Below are 19,310 nucleotides of genomic sequence, written 5' to 3'. Positions count from 1 at the left end.
TGCATCAGGAATGCGACAGCAACTAAAATTCACTGCCCTTAATCTCAGCCCGGGGAGGAACGGGGGTCTGGGCTGCCCTCTGTCTCCAGCTCTGGCCGTGGCCCCTCTCCCAGCTGTTCTTTCTTACTTCACGCTCGTCCCATCTTCCTCGCCTGCAGGTCATTAAATCCATCTTTAAACTTTGCTTTCAGCCCGTGCTGAGGGCTAAGCGCACTCCAGACGACTCCGATCTCCTCCCCAACCCCTCGTCCCCTACGTTAACCCCTTTGGGACCTGCTACTGCAGCGCAAAAGCGGGAAGATAAATGAGGTGAGCTCCGATTCCTCATCCCTGATGGTTTTAGCTGTAGTGACAAATCCCCCGGGCTGCCCCAAGAGGCCAAGGCAGACCGTTTCTTCAGCTGCTCGACTTGGGAGCCGGCATGCTCACAAACCAGAACAGCGACAGCTTAAATTCAGGGAGGACGGAGGAGAAGGGATATTTTCCATTCTGCCACCCCTGCCGTGGTGCAGGTCCTTAGGGCAGGACGGGCGGCTGCCTTTTAAGCGTCCCCGACCAGCTCCGTGGGTCCCCAGCGCTCGATAGCCACAGCCCTACCTGTTGGGTTTTTTTTCCTAGAAGGAGTTTTCCGTAGCCGGCTGCCACCGCTCCGAGGGGCTGTTCGGGTGCTGCAGTTGCAGCATCCCCGGGGAGGCCGATGTTTCGGGCTGGAGCCGCTCTGCCGAGGATGCTGTGCAGGGGTGCGTGCACGGGCCGATTTCACATCCCCGGGTGGTCCCGCAGGACCTGTGTCTTAACCAGCAGCTCCTAAAGTTTCATCCCTGAACTGAGTGAATTATCTTAATGAGACCCAAAACAGCACCGTGTGTTAAAACAGCACCATCTGTGATTATTAAAACTAGTTATTTTATCACCAGCCATGCAAGACTCAGAGCATACGGCTTCCCAAACCGAAATAACCACGTATCCGACTAGTAGCTAGACAGCTACTTAAAAAAAAAAAAAGTCATCCTGTTCTCTGGTTTGATTCGGCAATAAAAATCCCCAGCACAAACCCCCAAACAGCCCCAGCATTCCCTCTCCCAAACCCGGCCGCCGTTGGTTAGCTCGCTCGTCTCTCTGCTCGCGAAATGCCGGTGGTTTGAGTGGTCTGTTGCTCATAAAAGGGTGGAACAAACCAGAGCCCCAAGTCCACGGAGAGCTTTGTGTTTGCTGGAAGGGCGCCCGGCATCCACGAATACAGATCTTCGGGAAAGATTAAGTCTAGAAAGTCTTTCTTCAAATTCAGAGCGCCGCTAGCCAGAGTAAAATTTAATATTTAAACCTTAGCTGCCTCTGAACTGGGATTTTAAAGGGGGGGGGGTGTAGTTACGCACATCGGAGAGGGTTTGAAAGCCTGTTGATGAAGAGACTAGGATTTTTCCATCGTTTTATTAAAAACTTTTAAAGGTTTAAAATGAAAATGTACACCTACTACAATATAATCAGTTTGTACACTCACAGTTAAAGTGCTAAAAATCAAACGTTACAAAACCGACACTGGACTACTGTAAACAAGTCTACCAAGAGCTGAGTGCAAGTCAAGTCAGCTACGGTCAGGTACTACCCCATGCTAACAGCCACGTGCACCCTCTACGTACAGGTCTCACGAACACGAAAGCTTCTTCCTCCCTCATTCAGAAATGGATGAAATTACAATACGTACACGAGCGCGTCAAGGGAAAGCACTGGAAGAGGTGGCAGCGCTGCTACATGCACCGAGTTCCCCGGCGCACGGACCCGACAGCCGTTCGCGACAGGCAAAAACAGCGTAAAACATCCCACCCCGGGTGAAAACAAATCCCAATCCGGTTATAAACGAAGTACCTTGGGATAGGAGTTAAATTTCACGCTCAATTTGACGTTCTGCTGTTCAAGGTGAACCTCGGGCTGCCCGGCTCTGCACCCCGGTTTCACGGTACAGCCGGGGCTGCCGACTCCCCGCTGATGATTTTTTGGGGGTCCTCAGCCCCCCGGAGCTGGGCTGCGGCGTCGGCTCCCCTGGAAGGGTGGGCATCGCTCCAGGGGCTGGCCCCAACTCGCCCGGCTCTTCTCAGGGTCTCCCAGGCCCTTCCCGAGGGGTTTTCCCTCCCCTCCTTGCTGGAACCGCTTGGCCGCGGCTGGATTTCAGCGTATATCTAAAGCTTCTGTAGCAAAATTTAGGTCTAAGCACTAAGAAAACGGAGAGCACTTGAGAGCGGACAAATAAATTTACAACTATATGTGGCTTTTTGCTGCTGTTGGATTTTTTTACGCTTTAAAAAGACGAGCGGTTCCGATCCAACAGGAAGGCGGCTGCACGTGGTCCTGAGGCAGCCTTTTCCATGCGACACGACCGCATCTCCGATTCGCGGTATTTCAATGAACGACGAGAGCTACGAAGGGATTAAGGAAGAGGGAACATCACAAACTCGGGGGGAATCTGTTCTCAGCGGCAATCGGGCCAACGTCTCTCTTCACCAGCTGCAGGCGAGCGCTCGCCCAGCCATCCCCTGCTTTGCCTGGACAGGAGGCAAAGGTCTCGGAGCAAAGCACGCTGTGCCAGCCCGCAGGGAAGACCAGGGATGAACCGCCACCGCCACCACCACCACCGTCACTTCTCGAGGACGTACAGCTGCCAAGGGAGCGACGTGTTCGCAAATAAAATGGAGATTCAGTTCCCGGGCAATACTGGGAATAAGAAGGCGTGGATTTTATGGGAAGCTTTGGTATCGCGATCTTGCAAAGCAGTATTTTGGGGCTTCAGTCATCATATGCGTAGGATGGAGATACATTAACCCGCTGTCGGGACGAGCTGGAAGACTGGGCTATGTACAACTTCTCTGCCTGCTTCAAAGGAGAGAGGGTCGGGCTTTTAGTGGCATGCATCTGCTAGAGAGGGACGAAGCGCTGCTGTTAAATCCCGAGGAACGTGTGTTCAGCCACAGCTACGTTAGGTCAGCCCCAGCCCAAAGCAACCGGAGCGTTTCAGCAACTGCAGAACTGCCGTCCTGGGTGGGGGAATTTAAAGATTGGCACCGGTCCCAGAAACCAGGCGCAGGGGCTGGAGCTCTCGCCGGTTAGCAGGGGGTGCCAGATAGGAACGCACCCCAAAAACATGCCCAGGTACCCCTGCCAGAGATGGCGGCTGGGCTGCATTCAAACTCGGACGCGCTTCACGGCCCCCAAGCGCGATGATTTGGGAGCTGAAGCCCCGCGAGTGCTCCGGCCGGGGAATCTTACACGTGAAACCTGAAACAGTCATCGGTAAAGGGCTTTGAAATCCCGGGAAGGAACTGCTTTGCAGAAATAGAGAGCGGCATGCTAATTCAGGTGTTGAAGATGAAAGGGAGGGTTTGGGATTACAGGGGTAGGGGGGGCATAAAACCCAGCCAGCACTCGAGTTTTACATTTTAATCACCTCTCTGGGGTGACAGGAGCCTGTCCCTCGCGCACAGGATACATGAGCAAGGAGCAGCTTAGATATTCCCATCTGGAAACAATACGGGGACTAAACCTCAAATATCAACAAACTTTCAAGCAGGATACATTTCAAACCTCCAGCACCATTCCCCTCCCGGACTCTAAACAAGTCAAAGCATTGCTACAATTTAAAAAAAAAAAAAAAAAAAAAAAAAAAAAAAAAAAAAAAAAAAAAAAAAAAAAAAAAAAAAAAAAAAAAAAAAAAAAAAAAAAAAAAAAAAAAAAAAAAAAAAAAAAAAAAAAAAAAAAAAAAAAAAAAAAAAAAAAAAAAAAAAAAAAAAAAAAAAAAAAAAAAAAAAAAAGGTACTGGAAATTGAGCCAAGAAGATCAACATAAACACTTGAGCTTATTTAGTTCAGTTACAGCGTTTAGGAAAACTCAGCTACCCGGCTCCTTTTGCAGATCCAGATTCCTAAAGCTATCATCCCGCCAAAGCAGCGGGAATGTTCTATTGAGTAGAAGCTGAATTTGAAAATAAAAAAGGGTTCCACCTTTGCGGCTTACAGGGAATTGTAGTTTTGCCAGTTTAAGTCACTCAACAGACTTTCCATACCCATCTGCTTTGAAAGAGGTGATCTAGCGTATCTGGACAGCCATCCCGCGGACGTCCCCCGGGGCCGTTTGCTGAGCAAACGGCAAAGCAGAGAGTCTGCTCTGCCCCGGGGCGGTTGGTGCAGCAGCCTCCCTCCCTGGATTTACAACAAAGAGAGCGCCGAGTTGTTGCTAAGCTTTGTTATTCCACCTTGGGTTTGGTTTGTGCTTCTCCTTTGGAGCAAAAGCCTGGTGGAAGCAAGAAAGACAATCTACAGTAAATATATTTCTGAAAGACACGGTGACTCCCAGGGCAACCTTTGATTTCAGGGCGCACGGTTACGTGCTTTGCTGTTGTGTCATCAGCTACAATTGAAATGAGTAATTGTAGCGCAGCTCCGTTTCTGCTGTTAGCGACAGCCTCTGAAGTGCGCACCGCGGGCTGCGGCCCTATTCCCGCGCTGGAGGCTGTGCCACCTCAGCCTGTACAAAGGCTTTTCAACGTGCCTCAAACAGGTCAAAAAGGGAATTACGTAAGGACAATGAAAAAATTCGTTTCCCAGCAATGATCTGTAGTGATTACTGAGGTAGGTTTAAATGCAATCAGCGTTTCCTCGTGCTGAATGAATCCTACAGTAGATGCTTCGGAAGATCCACTGCACCATCCAAGACATGCCTTGACTTTTGCCCGCAGTGTCAACAAAGACTTGCTGTACCCCAACAGATTATTTACACGCAAAAAAAGCCCAAACTGAGAATTCTCTACCGTGAATCTGTAGCAGGGAACGAAAAGAAAATCACCTACGGTAGAGGTCGATCGGTAATGCAAGCTCCCCGGCTGGGAAGGAGCCAACAGTTTACGGTGGGTACCTGTCTCCTCCTCCTCAAGACAGCAATGCAGCGGGGTTCCGGCTGCTGCATCCCGCTCCTTCCCCACCCGCGGCCTTCAGCAGAGGGAGCGACACACTCGGGGACCTACGGTTCAGCTCCTGCCTCGATTCTTCCCACCCAGGTCTAAATTCCTGCTCCCCGCTTGCTCGGCGCAAAGAGAACCCTCCCAAAAAATAGCCATGATACTGGCAAGGAAGGTGGGCCATCCCTGATTAAACTCCTCCTGTCTGTTTTGGCCTCAGCCTTCCTCACCCAGGCTGCGGGGTTTGTAAACAGGAATGGTTCTGTTTGTAAGGAAAAGGCTGTACGTTCCAGTTTGGGCGACAAATTCAGCTTCTCGATTATTATTATTTTTTAAATAGATCAGGAACAGGCAACCTCAGCTTTCGTACATTAATCTAAAAAATAAGTGGCTGAATATTATCTAGATAACTGGTTTTAAAATTGATCTCTTCCTACAGAAATTGTAAACAAGTAGAAAATTTAAATAGTATTTTGTAAAAAAGCAAGGACAATACAAGTTATACAAAAATCACTCTTCCCTGCCTCTCTCTTCCCCCCACCCTCCCACCCCGAGCCCGAACAGCTCTGGTAAGAGCTGGTGATCATCAGCGGAGTTTCCTCTCCTCCTCCAAAACGCTCATTCCCGTGTTGCATTTCCAGTGTAATCATTAAAAATGCCTACCGATTCCGCACGGATGTCCTTTAGACAGCATTTAATACGCGTCCCCTCCCCCTGTGCTTGATGAAAACGAGTATCAGTCTGTCATCTAATCAGAGAGGTGTGCGGAGGAATTCCTTCAATATTCAAGAGTTCCCTTATGCTTTATAGGAAAAAATCTCAGCGTGACCCTGCCAGTGAGTTTTCAAGGGTAACACCTACCGACATGCAGAGCCATCGGAGGGAGGGGGAGATTTTTTTCAGCAAAGAACAAGAAATTCAGCAATGGTGTCTGACGAGTAACAGTTACCGAATAAATAATTACCTACGGATAGGTTCAAATGAGGCAACCAGCTTTTTACTCAAGAATTCAAGATTGCTGAACACTCTAGCTCTGACGCAAGTACAAGAACGTTGGCTTCAGCACGAAGAAGCCAGTTTTGGCTTCCTGATGCACAAAATCAGCACCCGATGAGAGGCATGATAATACTGAGCATTGTCACATCACTGAGGAAGGGACCCCGAGCCGTGCAACCACACCAACTACTCCTTTCCGGTAAAAGCGGCTCAAGCGCTGGTGCCATCCTCTTCGATAACCCGGTTCATGCTGGTCCCGTGCGTGATGTGTGTCATTGGGTTGCTGCTGAGATCCCTGATGCTGCTGTGACGTGACTGTTCATTAAGCCGATGAGAACTGCTATGCCTGGAATGATCAGTCAGTCGTGACATGCTGCCGTGAGGTAGTCTTTCTTCTACGCCCCTGTAGCTGCAGGGAGTGTACCTAATTTATAAAAACAGAGGACAATTATTACTATTGTTACCGCCGCAGTCATGAAAGAATGTGAATAAATCTCGGTGCATGTGCACGCAAACGCACACAAACCCTCCGCTTTTGTGAAAAAAGCCGTTCTCTGTTTAGCTCAGTCATTTAGCTTATACGGCCCCGGGCAAATTGTTTCAACTCCTTATGCAGCTTGGTTCTTACCACAGCGCTACGGGTAGTATCGATAATCAGGTGAGTAAAATACTTGATGATAAACTATGTTACAAACCTTAACTACACCTCAAGTTAGAGTGAGTAACTTTTATTATTGTTTACTTCAGCAGGGCTAGGACTATTTACAGAAACAAAATCAATTTACACACAGACAAGAGCAGCCACAAAAATACTAAGCTGGCTTTAGGGCAGATCTGTTTTCCCATGCACTTGGATGATGTAATACAGCTCACTGCCTTTGCAGGAAAACCGGCACTGAACACATTCACGCCGTGTAATTCATGAAGACTAGCGTAGACTCCGAAAATATCATGATATTTTTTTTCTCTTTCCAATCCAGACACTAACGGGGAGGGGAGATGCAATCAGAGAAAGTAAATATTAGCAGAGCTTCCAGTTCTAGCAACATGATGGCCAAACGTCCGGCTAGCAGAGGCCTGTCCAATTTTCTACAAGATTTTAAAGAGACGAGACCTACCGGCCGTCACGCGATCGGTGCAGGCTGCCGTGGTAGCTGCTCACTTTGCTGTGGACGCTGCCTGCCTTGCTCCTTTGGTCGTCCATCATTGCCAGCTGGGTAGAGGAGGCGTGAGTCGAGGTGCCCTGGGTCGAAGTGCCTCTTGACTTTCGGATGATGGGGGTATTGGGATCTCTCAGAAGAGACTGAGCAAAGTCTGGCTCTTGCAGCACCTGACGACTCTCATTCACAACTCTGAACAAGACATGCGATTCGAATAGTTAACATCGATGACTGCAATATAAAAGCGATCGCAGTAACAGCACTAGAACTATTTTACAAACAGAACAGACAAATATTACAGCTTGGCAAACAAGACCGTTTATTTGCATTATAATACCTCTGCCTAATTTTGAAGCACCTCTACATTTGGATATTTTAGCAAAGTTCGTATTCTTGAATCCTTCCTACTCCCTGTATCTGACCCTCTAGCCTAGACCTGTGGAATAATGGCTGGGTATTTGCTTGTGGCCTTGGTTTACGACTATTGCTCCAAGAAAATCCTTGGGATAGCGCTGTCATTCGGCAAGCTCAGACTACCTAGGGAACTGCCTCTCAGGGAACAAGGGAAGCTGCTTCCTCACTCAAATGAGCATTTAAAATCTGGATTAAAACTGGCAGCAGGAGGAGAACACCAGATGAAATACAACATATCTAACAATGCATAAGCAACCGGCCTACAGCCCTTAGATCAGCGGTTACAGTCCCTGGTCAGCTTCTCTGTTTGCTGAAATCCCTTGCTGGGAAGGGCTGGCAGAGGGGCGCGCACTTGGCCGCTCTACCATAGCATGATGAAAGGAGGTGCTATCACACCCGCGACATTCCTTTTTTCCTTTTTTTTTTCATCTCTTGGGGGCGCGCACTTGGCCGCTCTACCACAGCATGATGAAAGGAGGTGCTATCACACCCGCGACATTCCTTTTTTCCTTTTTTTTTCCCATCTCTTTGTGGGGAGGCCTTTTCCTCCCCTCCCATTCTCTATATCATTCTTTCATGTTCCGTTTCCTCCGCCTGGCTAGTTCCTCCTCTTAATTCTTGTGCTCACAGAGGATCACAGGCTACCTAAGGAGGGGGGTTTGTATCGGCTCTGCCCCTTACTGCTCAATGAGCGGGACCGGCAAAGGAATCCGGCTCCAGCCCGACGCTGCTGTGCGTGGGAGCTGCTCTGCTGCCTACTTGCACCAGGAGAGAGGATGGCGCTTCCAGGAGCCACCCAGCTCTCCCTGAGATAGCACGTCCAAGATAAGACAGTCCAGTCCTGTAACACAGCTTCCTCTGCCTTCTTTAACTCTATTCCTGTCCTCTACCCACCAAACGAGTATGTCACCTCTATGTAAATCCTATCTAAATGTATGTACATGTATTAAAATCAGATTAAGTTGTTGTTAACCCCATGCGTATCTTAGTAGGTTATCTTTCGAATAAAGAAAAATTTACTCCAACTCTACAGAAAGTAATTTTACTTTAACCCCAGCAGAAGGCCAGTTCCGCTAAGGATGTACGAGTCAAATCACGGAGCAGTCACTTAAAGGCTTGCTATATTTGTGCGCCTATTTTGAAACATCTACTTACAAGAAAATGTTTATGATTATGAAAATAGCTATTCATAGCTATTACTTAATCATATAGATTGTCTCTAAATTTATGCCATACCTTAGTCTAAATTAATTTCAATCTCACAGAAGCTATAAGACATTCTTACTGTCATTTCATCAGACCGTGCTTTGGCACTAATGCATAAAGGAAGATTAAAAGCAGAGACAATTGCCTTTAACTGCAATCACGGTGAAAAGAACTTACGTTTAATTTCAATTTAAAGGTCTGATTCAGTAGACTAGATAAGCACGTTTATAAATAAAAACTTTCAATTCCACCTCTCGGTAAATGGCAGAGAAGTTGTAATATTCAAACCGAAACCTAATTCTTGTTAAAAAATATTTTGAAAACAGACGGAGCGATGTAGATTTGATTCTGGGACCAAAGAATAATTATGGAAAAATAAGCGACAATTCTTCAGGGGTTTTTTGAGCCGTTACTTGTCCTTCCTTGCTCCATTTAGGATAGTGAGAGATTTCTAAGAAAGCTGCCCCTACCTGTTCCCGTCTTTGCCTCCATGAAAAACTAACCAAATACTCTTCCAGGACTACAAGGGAAGAGGAGATGATTTGCCAGTACTCAACCAGCTTATCTATGAGATATCAATACGCACTCTTTTTTCCTGCGTCCGTGGAAAAAGCTAGCCCACTCAAAACAGGTCTTTTTGCTTCCAACCCAGAAGACAGAGGGTATCCCAACGACCAAAGCCATGAGATATTTCATGAGAAAGAGAATCAAATCCGGACGACTCATCTGAGTGACCTAGAGAGAAAAAAAAAGAGAAAAGAAGATTATACAACCCATCAGAGTTCACTACTCCATTTATTAACTCATTTAAAATAACTGCCTCTGCCTTGAACCAAAGTAAACGTCAAAGGGTTCCTTTGTTTCGTGGCTCTAGGGAGCATGACCGAGTGTGTTGTACAGCCCACTGTTGAGTAAAACAAAAGGTTCAACTGCTGTGAGGTCTTGGCCTTTATTTGTATTTCTGGTCTTTTGTCTGTGCCCTGAATAATTGTGAAATATTTTCTAGTCTACAAATTATAAAGACTCGTTTCTTTGATGGAATTAACCTCTATAAAACCAGGTGCTACGTTTGCTGTTGGGAAAAAGCCCAATGAAATGCTTCATGGGATGTTCAACACTGACCCTTTATATTCCTTAGCCTTCAGTGGAGGGTTATACCATCGGCAAGGTACGACTGCTTGATTCTTACTGACCCAGCAAAACTCCTACCTCTCCCCACTTCTTCAGGGGGATCAACTGAATTTGAAAAAGCTCACGAGGTCTGTTTTTGCAAACATTTTGATATACAAAGGGTTTGTTTGGAAAAGGTGCAGAGAAGATACAAAGATATTATTGTCAGGAAGGTCTGTAAGGCAGTTTTAAAACAAAAAGGCATCCAGGCACTCTCTTGAATCGATAACCCAGCTCAAAAACTGAACCTTCAAGGACAGAGAACTTCAAGTGCAAGCCTGAAAGAAACCACCGCCATCTTACAAGAAGGCTGTAGAGGAAAGGAACTAACTTACTCTCTGTAATTAAGTCCCCTGTAAGCATTTATGTGACACTGTCACTTACACTGTGACCACGGAAGGTGCTCTAGATCTCAAACATCCACTGGCCATTAAATGACTTGAGGCATAGGCAGAGGTTCCCTGCTTTTCATCACAGCTGAGGGAGGGCTGGTCAGAAAACCTAAAGGAGGGATCAGTCAAAAGACTCAACGCAGCCAGCAGCCAGGGAAGACAATAAAACTGCCGACAGCCAGGCTGAGTCTGAAGGAATGGGTCTGCGAAACACCTTGAAAAACTTTATTATAACAGGGGATGAGGACTATGAACAGATGTGGCACAATAAAGGAGACGAGCAGAGAAAGAAAATGAAGCCAGCTGGGGACCAAGAGAGAACGTGAATGATACGCAGATGACGTGAAAGGGTGGGAGACGCGATGGCAAGAGCAGAAGGCAGACCAGAAGGGAGGGAAGGAGATCCTGTAGCTGGGAACTCCTTGGTAAGGACTGACGGGCCTTTAACCAGAGCGGATCCAAAGCAGAAGGGTCTTCTGCCCAAGAGGAGCACGGCTAAAAGCAGCAGACGTGAGGCAGAAAAAGAACTTGACAGGCGAGGGGAAGACGTCAGCGACCGCCTCGTACCGTGACGCGCTGACAGTACAAGGTTACCACTAGAATGGCTTTTACTACTACTTTGTGTAGACAGTACAAGGTTACCACTAGAATGGCTTTAGGATGTGTAATGCTAAGGCTGGGAAAGATGCTTAAACAAGTGGAAATTCGATTGGTCTTCCATTAAATTCTCCTGATCCCAACAGAAATAGAGTAGGCATGTAATAGGATAACAAAGATCCACAGATGGCTCAAGGATTAGTATGGCAGGAAGGTTTGGGGCTGTTTAATCATGGAGAGATGCTCATGAAATTAGGTCTCTTTCCAACAAGGAGTACCTGCAGCAACAGCTTTGAGACCGATGGTGACGCAGCTGATAAAAAACATTATACTTAAGAAAGCAATCTGGACATCTGCTGGCCTGTTTAAAACAGAAGAAAATATCAAACAAGCCGTTTCAAGCCAGGGGAACATTGCTCGGTAAGGTAAGAGCGAGACTGAAATACTTCGTACAGTTCTGGGAATTCAGTCTGAATTCATCTTCCTGGAAAGCAGAGGGGTATGGAGAAGGGCTAGTGGGATGACAGGGAACAGCCAGCCTATCTTTCAGGAAGCTTGTCTGGCCTATAAAGACTCAAAGGTGAGAGGAAAATAATTGCTACAGAATATGAAATATCTAAACGCTGCAATGGCAAAAAACCCCACCTAGCAGTATTTAAGCTAAGCAATAGGAAAAAATACGGCTGCATCAGCCATGAAGAAAAGCCATCCTTACAGGAGCAAGATTTTGGAACAGCTTTCAAACAGGGATGGTGGGGACGAGCATCTTTTAAGGTTGAGCGTTATCTTTTAAGGTTATCAGTTTACGAAAGATGTTGTTGACAGTGACAGTCGGAGCTTCCCTCTGATCCTATGAGCCTATATTAATGTAGAAACATGTATACAATCTCCTAAAACAACATCAAGAACCATTTTTTTTCCCCAACTGAAAATCTGAATTCAGTGTAGTCACTGTGTCAAGATGATTTGCCAGAAGTAGGCTCACACCCCGTGACTTCCCAACCATATAATGCTGACGGGCAGCACAGCTTCTATATGGACCAGTGAAAATACAGCCATCATTGTTTTAATACTTTGTATTATTACACATTTTTGAATAATATCACCACTGTAGATGGAAAATGAGGAGAATTTAAGCGCCTTGCCCAAAATCACACTGTGGCAGACTAGAACATGACCAGAATTCAGGACCATTGATTTTTGTCTTCAGTAACTACATGCCCATCTTTCAATTACATGCAGAAACATAATGAGCGTTATTATAAGATGTTTCTTAGAGTTCATCTTCGTATGGAGTGGGATCAAGGCTCTCCCCATGTCAATTCTTTCCTCAGCACTGCTCAGCATGCTTTCCATCAGTCTGTGCCCCAGGAAAAACACTGATGTTGAAGGTCTTTGACGACACTATGGACCTTGCTCCGCTTGCATCCATTTAACCATGCAAAACGAGTCTGAAGGCTTTCTAGGTGGTTTTGTAGTCAACCTGTGAGATTCCACTCAAGAAAAAAAACACATTAACAATTACCCCATAAAAAATTATACAACGCAATTAAGCTCTCAAAAATTAACCTTATTATCTCATTTCATAATGTGCAAATGTGGCATTAAGTGGAATAAATGGTGAAATTCATTGTTTCTTAATGAAGGCAATATTCAGGTAAATTTTTATATTTACATATAACGCTTGTCTGCTGGGCCAAGTCTCCCCTGGCATAACTACCGGCCTGAAGGGAATTTAATTTTGATTCTTGCATTAAGAATAAAACAACAGTTCTAGCACGAAAGATCTCAGTTGCTCACTGTACTACAGGACATCTTTATTTTATTGACTGAGTCACACTGCTTTATGTTAGAGCCAACAGAAATCAGATGCTGTGATGTGTACTATTGCCCGTACTGAATATATTACAAATCCCTATTGCACTAAGTGAATTATATTACTTCCATGAAGATATTATAGTAAATCACTTGATAGCAAAACGTCTGGCTCCACATATTCATGCTGGGTGCTATAAATAATTCCAAGCAAAAATTAAAATGAACACATAAAACGCATCCTTTCAGGTGAAAGGAAGAACATCCTCCTCTTTGGCGAAGCAAGTTATTAAACATCATTAACATACATTTCTTGAAAATAAGCCTCTTTGCGCAAAGCAAGCAATTCAAGTAGTAACACATATTAGACTCCCTGATCATTAATACTAAAGTGACTGCACCTGTTTTAAACAACTTATATCCGCAGATTATGAGACATTTATCATAATTAACACAGGAAAAATAAAACTTGAAATTACTACTCCAGGGTTATAAAACTGAAAATACCAGGTGTTTAAACCCAAAGCTTCCGAGCCCATTTCCCAGAAGCACGGCACTCACGTATCTCCAAGCCGCCATTTTCTTTCATTAGGACAGAGAACAGGTTGCACAGTTTTTAAAAGCAGTAAAACTACGCAGAAGCTCACTCGTGTTCACCCTCAGAACTTAAATCCAGGAGATTTTAACTTTTGCTGTGCTGCATGGCTATGTAGGAAGAGTAAAAAATACGACTTAGAACAGCGAAGTATTGCCGACTTTAACGTGGTTAGATATATTCACAATACATGAAATTATAATTTGACCCAGAATATCGGAATTTCACACACCACTTTACGCAAATGCAAAACGTTTTCCAAAAGCATCTGCTAATGTGATCTGCTTTGCTACACAACCGCAACACTGATAGTTCTAGAAATAAGGGTCCTTATTTATAGTAAATCCCTACTGACAGCGAGTATAATGTTGAAGCTCTTTCAGTAGCACTTCTGCTATTTTAAAACCATTTTTTATATACCCTCAGCCTCCAAAGCCCAGCTTGCCTATTACTATTTATGCCTCCTGCTGAGAAAATCCAGGTAAGTAGGACTACTAGGCAAGTATGGATCGGCTGAGGCAACAATGGCAGCAATTCCAGCACCACAAAAATCACTTGCTCTTCCTTTTCTCAACGAATTCAATGTGCAGGACCCAAACTCTTCCAGAAGTATCCAACACATGAAACCTCAATAATTTTCTGGGGGAGTACTTAGACAAAAAGCTGCTGCTGTAACGCTGCCCACACTTCTAAAATAATCAGCATCTTCATTTTTACAACTTGTCTCCGTTGCACGACTAAAAAAGGAGACACAACGTTTCGCTAAATTCCAGGCTTCTTTGCAACCATATGACATCTACCACCTTTGAAGACGACAGTGAAAACTGGACAAGATCGCTAGTTTCTATTTATCTTCTTGGAGAGAGATGATGATGCAGGGAATATATAATGCGGTCCTAGATGCTGTAGAAGACCATCTTCCCATGTCTGCAGAGATTATAATTTTCTCCAGCCCGTTAGCTCAGCTTTGTTTGATTCTTTGCAGAAAGCCTTTTGCAAATTTGAGGCAAGAGAGAAGTCACCCAAATTTTGGGTATAACGGAAATGAAGAAAAATGGGCAGACTGATTAATCGACAAATGAGACACGCGGGTCTCTGATGCCGTCCATGCTTACGTAATAAGGTCACTTGATGCACTTTCCATCTGTGTTTTTAAAAATTCAGAATATAAGCAAATATGTTTGAGCATAAATAAATGCAAACTTCTTTAAGCACTAATTGGGTCTATATACCTCCTTAAAAGTGACGATATTGGGAAACATCTAAAGGAACAGTATGTATTTATTGTTCTTTCTAACAGAAATATTTCAACTTCGAGTGAAAAACGGCTGCAATTTTAAAAGTACAAAAATTGTAGTGTGGTGGAATATACAATTTGGAAATTGATAGATGGCAAGAACACGAAGATAAGTTTTTCTTTTAAACTTGTATTCTCGGAGAAAATCTCTCTCCGGTAAGAAGTTTTGAATGAAAATGTGGCAGTTCTTTTATGAGAACAACAACAAAATGGGTAAACTTACACCACTGATACTGTTTGCTACAAATATCGACATTTATTTAAGAAACATCCCCGAAAGCTCAACAATTGCCATAACTGAAAGCAGGAAAAGAGACTGAAATGCAGTTATTAAGAATTTAAACTGTATTTTCATCTCTTATTTTTCTACAAAACCCTTCGCAGCTGCTGACTTATGCTGAGCTCCATATAACTACACATAACAACTACTGTAACAACAAGGAGGAAAAAACACTAATGTGAACTCCCTATGCAGAATTTCCTCCTCTTTCATTGAATTACAATGCAAGCAAAGCACTGCCAATAGTTATTATGTCATAATTTACTCAGGAGATAGATTGTTAAATATCATAAAAAGCACACTCTCAGTGGCGCAAGAAAAAAAGCACCTTAGAAATACAGTCTATTATTTTTTGTGCTTTGATTTTAAGTGCATGGTATGTAGCTTCTGAAGCTACAGTTAAAGATTTAAGAGTATTTTAGCAAGGTATGTTGAAGGCCGCCCTTGTTACATTTCTGCGTTACAACACGTTATTGATATACTGCAATAATTTTTGTATAGTAACATGCTACATCCCTCTACCCTTCATCTAGAGATGGGGGACATCCTCATGCCCTCCCCCAATGGTTTGGACACTGAAGGAGTTTCAGATATTCAGCTTTCAAAGTAGGGATCTAAAGGGGTGCTTGATCACAAAATACCCTCTGCAACCGCAGCACCATCCAGCTCACCCGAGCTGTCTATTTTAGGACTTCAATGTTAAATGCAGGTTATATGTTACAGTAGTTTCCCTTGAAATTAGTTCTGTATGAGCATTAACTTCAACTTTCAGTTTTGTTCTGCAAGTAATCCAAGTTGTGAAACGCTAATAAAAAGTCCCAATGTGCATCTAAAAATAGAGGGCGAACACTGTTTCAGCTATAAAATAACAGCTCTTAAATACTATTGCTTTTTTGGCACAGGTGGAGATGCCTGAATCCCATTAGAAAAGCGATCCCTTTAACGTGAGAGACTGAGTTCCACTGCAGATGCAGCCAATGAGGGGAAAAAACCTCTTAAAACTAGTACTACAGTTTAGGCCTGCTACGCTCACGTTTTCAGCTGCAACAATAACTGTGAACATCTACTAAGTAATTTAATTCAGTCATTTCTTCTGTTTCCCACTTGGCACCGTTGCCAGACCCTTTTTTGCGTCTGTTAACCTCAGCGCTCCCCTCATTATCATGCATCAAAGTCTTTCAAAATACCTCTTAGATTGGCAAGCCACTGATTCAAACCTAGAGACACTGCAGATCTCCTCTGGGCCTTAAAAAACTGTGATAATACCTTTCTTTCTAGATAAAAGCCTGTCTTACAAGCACGCTGGTCTGCTCTGAACATCGGGAGCTGCCTTTCCCTGAGGGCAGGCAGTGCCAAGGAAACAGAGACCAGAAGGCAGCCAGTGGCGATCTCCTTCAAGACGAGAACCTTTCCTAGAGGAAAGATAATACTGGTGGCGATTCTCCATTTTCCTTCATACCCGATCGCTTTCCCGGAGATGCACGAGGGGCTCGCGCACTCTAGCACCATGAGAACTTGGCAATTTAGCAAAGCCCACACGAACCAGTTAGCATCGTTTTTGAGTGACAGCCTGTTCATTGCACATGGAGTTGGACCCGCTGCAAAGGCAGCCACATAGGAAGATGTGATCGGAAAGCCTTGACAGGCTTCATGCAGACACCCGTGTGAACGCTAGATTGCACGGATCTAAGACCCTGAACTGGATTTGTCTTGCTGTGCAGCTCTAGGCCTTCAGAGGCATTCAACTAACAAGAAAGAATAGGCAACGAGATGTAGACACGGGGGTTTGGGTTGCATGCTCTGCACTCCACTCTATTCTGTTCAGACACGTCTCACAAGCAGCACGGGCACCGATGCTTCCCCTAGTGAAGACCAACAAACGAGTTCTGTCAGATACAAAGATTGCATATGCGATAGCGAGATTTCTGTAACCCCTTTTTTTCCTCCCATCTGCTGGGTTGGCGTAGCAGCTGGATCGGTACAGATCATCAAACAGAAACGTACTTTCCGTAGTGAATACAAAAAGACATCGGTTTGAATGCATTGTTTCCCTGCTGAAACACACAGTGGCAGGTGTTCAGAAAGGAGGTTAAAAACATCAATTTCAGCATTCCTCCAGGGAAAAACAACACTTCTTTGTAGGCACACTGTTAATTTAAGATGCTTATATAACTAATTTCTGAATATTTTCCCCTTCTGCCCCCGAACGATCAATCACGGTTGCTTTTTAGTGACAGAGACCAGTGGCCTCTTCCCACTAAAATGTATGAAATTGCAAGTTAATGAGCTTGCTGCATATGTGAAGTGAAAGCACAAACACAACACCTGTCCCCCTCCTTTGGGGCACGGTTCCACAATAACGCTGATCCTTTGATATTTCCCTAAGGATAAAAAGCAATGCAATTCAAATTAACCCATCCTTTTGTTGAAAATGGGAGAAGTGGGGGAAAGGCCAAAGGGAATCTGATCCAACAGTCTCACTTCCATAACTATTTCCATCACTGTCACTGCTTTGAGACTTAGAATATTATACTCACACTGCTCATTTCCCAGTAAAATGTAGTAGCATTTGTCACTGTAAAATAAAATTATTTTTCCAGGTTATTAAAATCTTGCAACTTGCTTATCTTACTCTTATCCAACAAGCAAATCCATGCCACCATTCTGGCTACTAGGCTGCACAAGCTGAAGAATCGAGAAACTAAAAGCACTTGAATAAAACGTAACAGCTAACCTGATTTAGCCCTCACTTAAGAGCTAATGACAAAGCCAATACAACTTCAGGAGCTTCAGAATAGCTCAAGTCTGCGTGAAACAGTCTCAACAGGATCAGGAGACTTCCCTGCATCCAAAAAAAACCCCAAAAGGAAACTTTTCTGGCTCTAAATACCAAAACCCAGACTGTTCCAAGTAGAATAAATACGATCATTCAGACTGCGGGATTTCTGACGGCGCAGCTCTGCGCTATCACGTGAGAACACGGATGCTCTCTGTTTCTTGCTCTCAGTTGCACTCTCCTCAGCCGCAGGAGCATGAAAGCATGATGCATTAACGTTGCCCATTGGCTCACATGACAACAATTACATTGTTAGAACAATTATGAAAAAGCATTACTAACTATTCTCCAGACTTACTTAATAACTACCGAGTTGCTATATACCCAGAGTGGAAATTAAAGCAAAGTGATCAGCCTATGCAAGACTTGGGCCAGTAACAGATAGCTTCGAAACCTAACCCAAGCCAAAAATAAATAAATAAATGAGACACTGTAATAAAAGCTTATAAAATTACCATCTTAATGGGATACAGGCTATTCTGGAGGAAACTTATTCACCACAGAAGTTAAGTGTTAGCCCAGGCACTGTAGAGTCATCTCACCATGACGAACTCATCTGCAATATATTTTTTTCAAGAATTTAATCTGTGTAAGTGCCTAAAAGAAACATCCTTACGAAAACTGCCTCTACAGAACATTTAAAATGCAATGAATTATATTTTAGAAGAATTTCTCTTGAGTTTCTCTGGCATGCTATGGGAAAGAAATATACGGGAAAGAAATCATTCCGTTCACAGAAGTCATCCCTTGTCTGCGTTGTGCCAGGGGAACACGCTAGAGTCTAATCATCTACTGGAAAAACAGCTTGAATAAAGAATAACACAGCAGAGAGCGGCCTCTCACCAGGTAATGCTGCAGGGTCTTCCTCATCTATCTCCTTCTTGAAAAGGGATCCCAGAGGACAGCTAAAAAGGTCCTGACTCATGACTAGAGTCTAATAATTCGCCTCCAACACTTTTGCCCTTCAGGCCCTGCAGTTAGTCACAGTGTCAGTAACCAGCAATCATCAAAATGTTTGATGCTAACTGCTCTCGCGTTCATGGGATGGGAATGCAGGAGACTACAGCTTCAGATATCACCTTACAGGTATCACGCAACAATCTTGAGACAGGTTGATTCTGCAGCTTCAGGAGACTCCTTCTGGGAGAACGCCCTGTTTATCACAGGAAAGCTGAATCTCAATGAAGCTATCAGCTGTCTGATAGTCTGTGGCTTTATCTTGAAACGGAAGACAGCATTCAATCACGGCAACTAATTTTTTAAGTGCTAGCCATGGTTTGTAATTAGAGAGATTGACCGAGCACCTGCCTTCTGTTTTACCACTATGAGGAACTGGTACCACGAGTCTCTTAGCACTAACGCTGGGCATTAGGTATGGGAAAAGCAAGTCTACTTGAGCGTACTACCCATGAGAGACTTGGACCTCTCTTTCTTTTGGGCCCCTCACTACAAGAAGGACATTGAGGTGCTGGAGCGTGTCCAGAGAAGGGCAACGAGGCTGGTGAGGGGTCTGGAGAACAAGTCTGATGAGGAGCGGCTGAGGGAACTGGGGTTGTTTAGCCTGGAGAAAAGGAGGCTGAGGGGAGACCTCATCGCTCTCTACAACT

The 19,310-nt window shown here is 44.4% G+C and overlaps 1 protein-coding gene across 1 annotated transcript in view; it reads right to left on the bottom strand.

The window, feature by feature from the left end:
• Positions 1–6,151: 6,151 nt before the first annotated feature.
• FZD3 (frizzled class receptor 3) overlaps positions 6,152–19,310 on the bottom strand; it is a 55,268-nt gene continuing 42,109 nt past the window's right edge. Inside the window, exons 4-6 of the mRNA XM_009283436.1 lie at positions 9,308–9,456; positions 7,060–7,293; positions 6,152–6,365 (exon numbers count right to left, since the gene is read on the bottom strand). Of these exons, the coding sequence (XP_009281711.1) occupies positions 6,152–6,365; positions 7,060–7,293; positions 9,308–9,456 (597 nt within the window). The remainder of the gene's footprint in view (positions 6,366–7,059; positions 7,294–9,307; positions 9,457–19,310) is intronic.

This window comes from Aptenodytes forsteri, unplaced genomic scaffold (genome assembly GCF_000699145.1).
Source record: "Aptenodytes forsteri isolate BGI_AS27 unplaced genomic scaffold, ASM69914v1 Scaffold534, whole genome shotgun sequence".
Classification (NCBI taxonomy): domain Eukaryota; kingdom Metazoa; phylum Chordata; class Aves; order Sphenisciformes; family Spheniscidae; genus Aptenodytes; species Aptenodytes forsteri.
The sequence above is the reverse complement of the archived record's forward strand: the minus strand, read 5'-3'. Positions and strand labels throughout refer to the sequence as shown.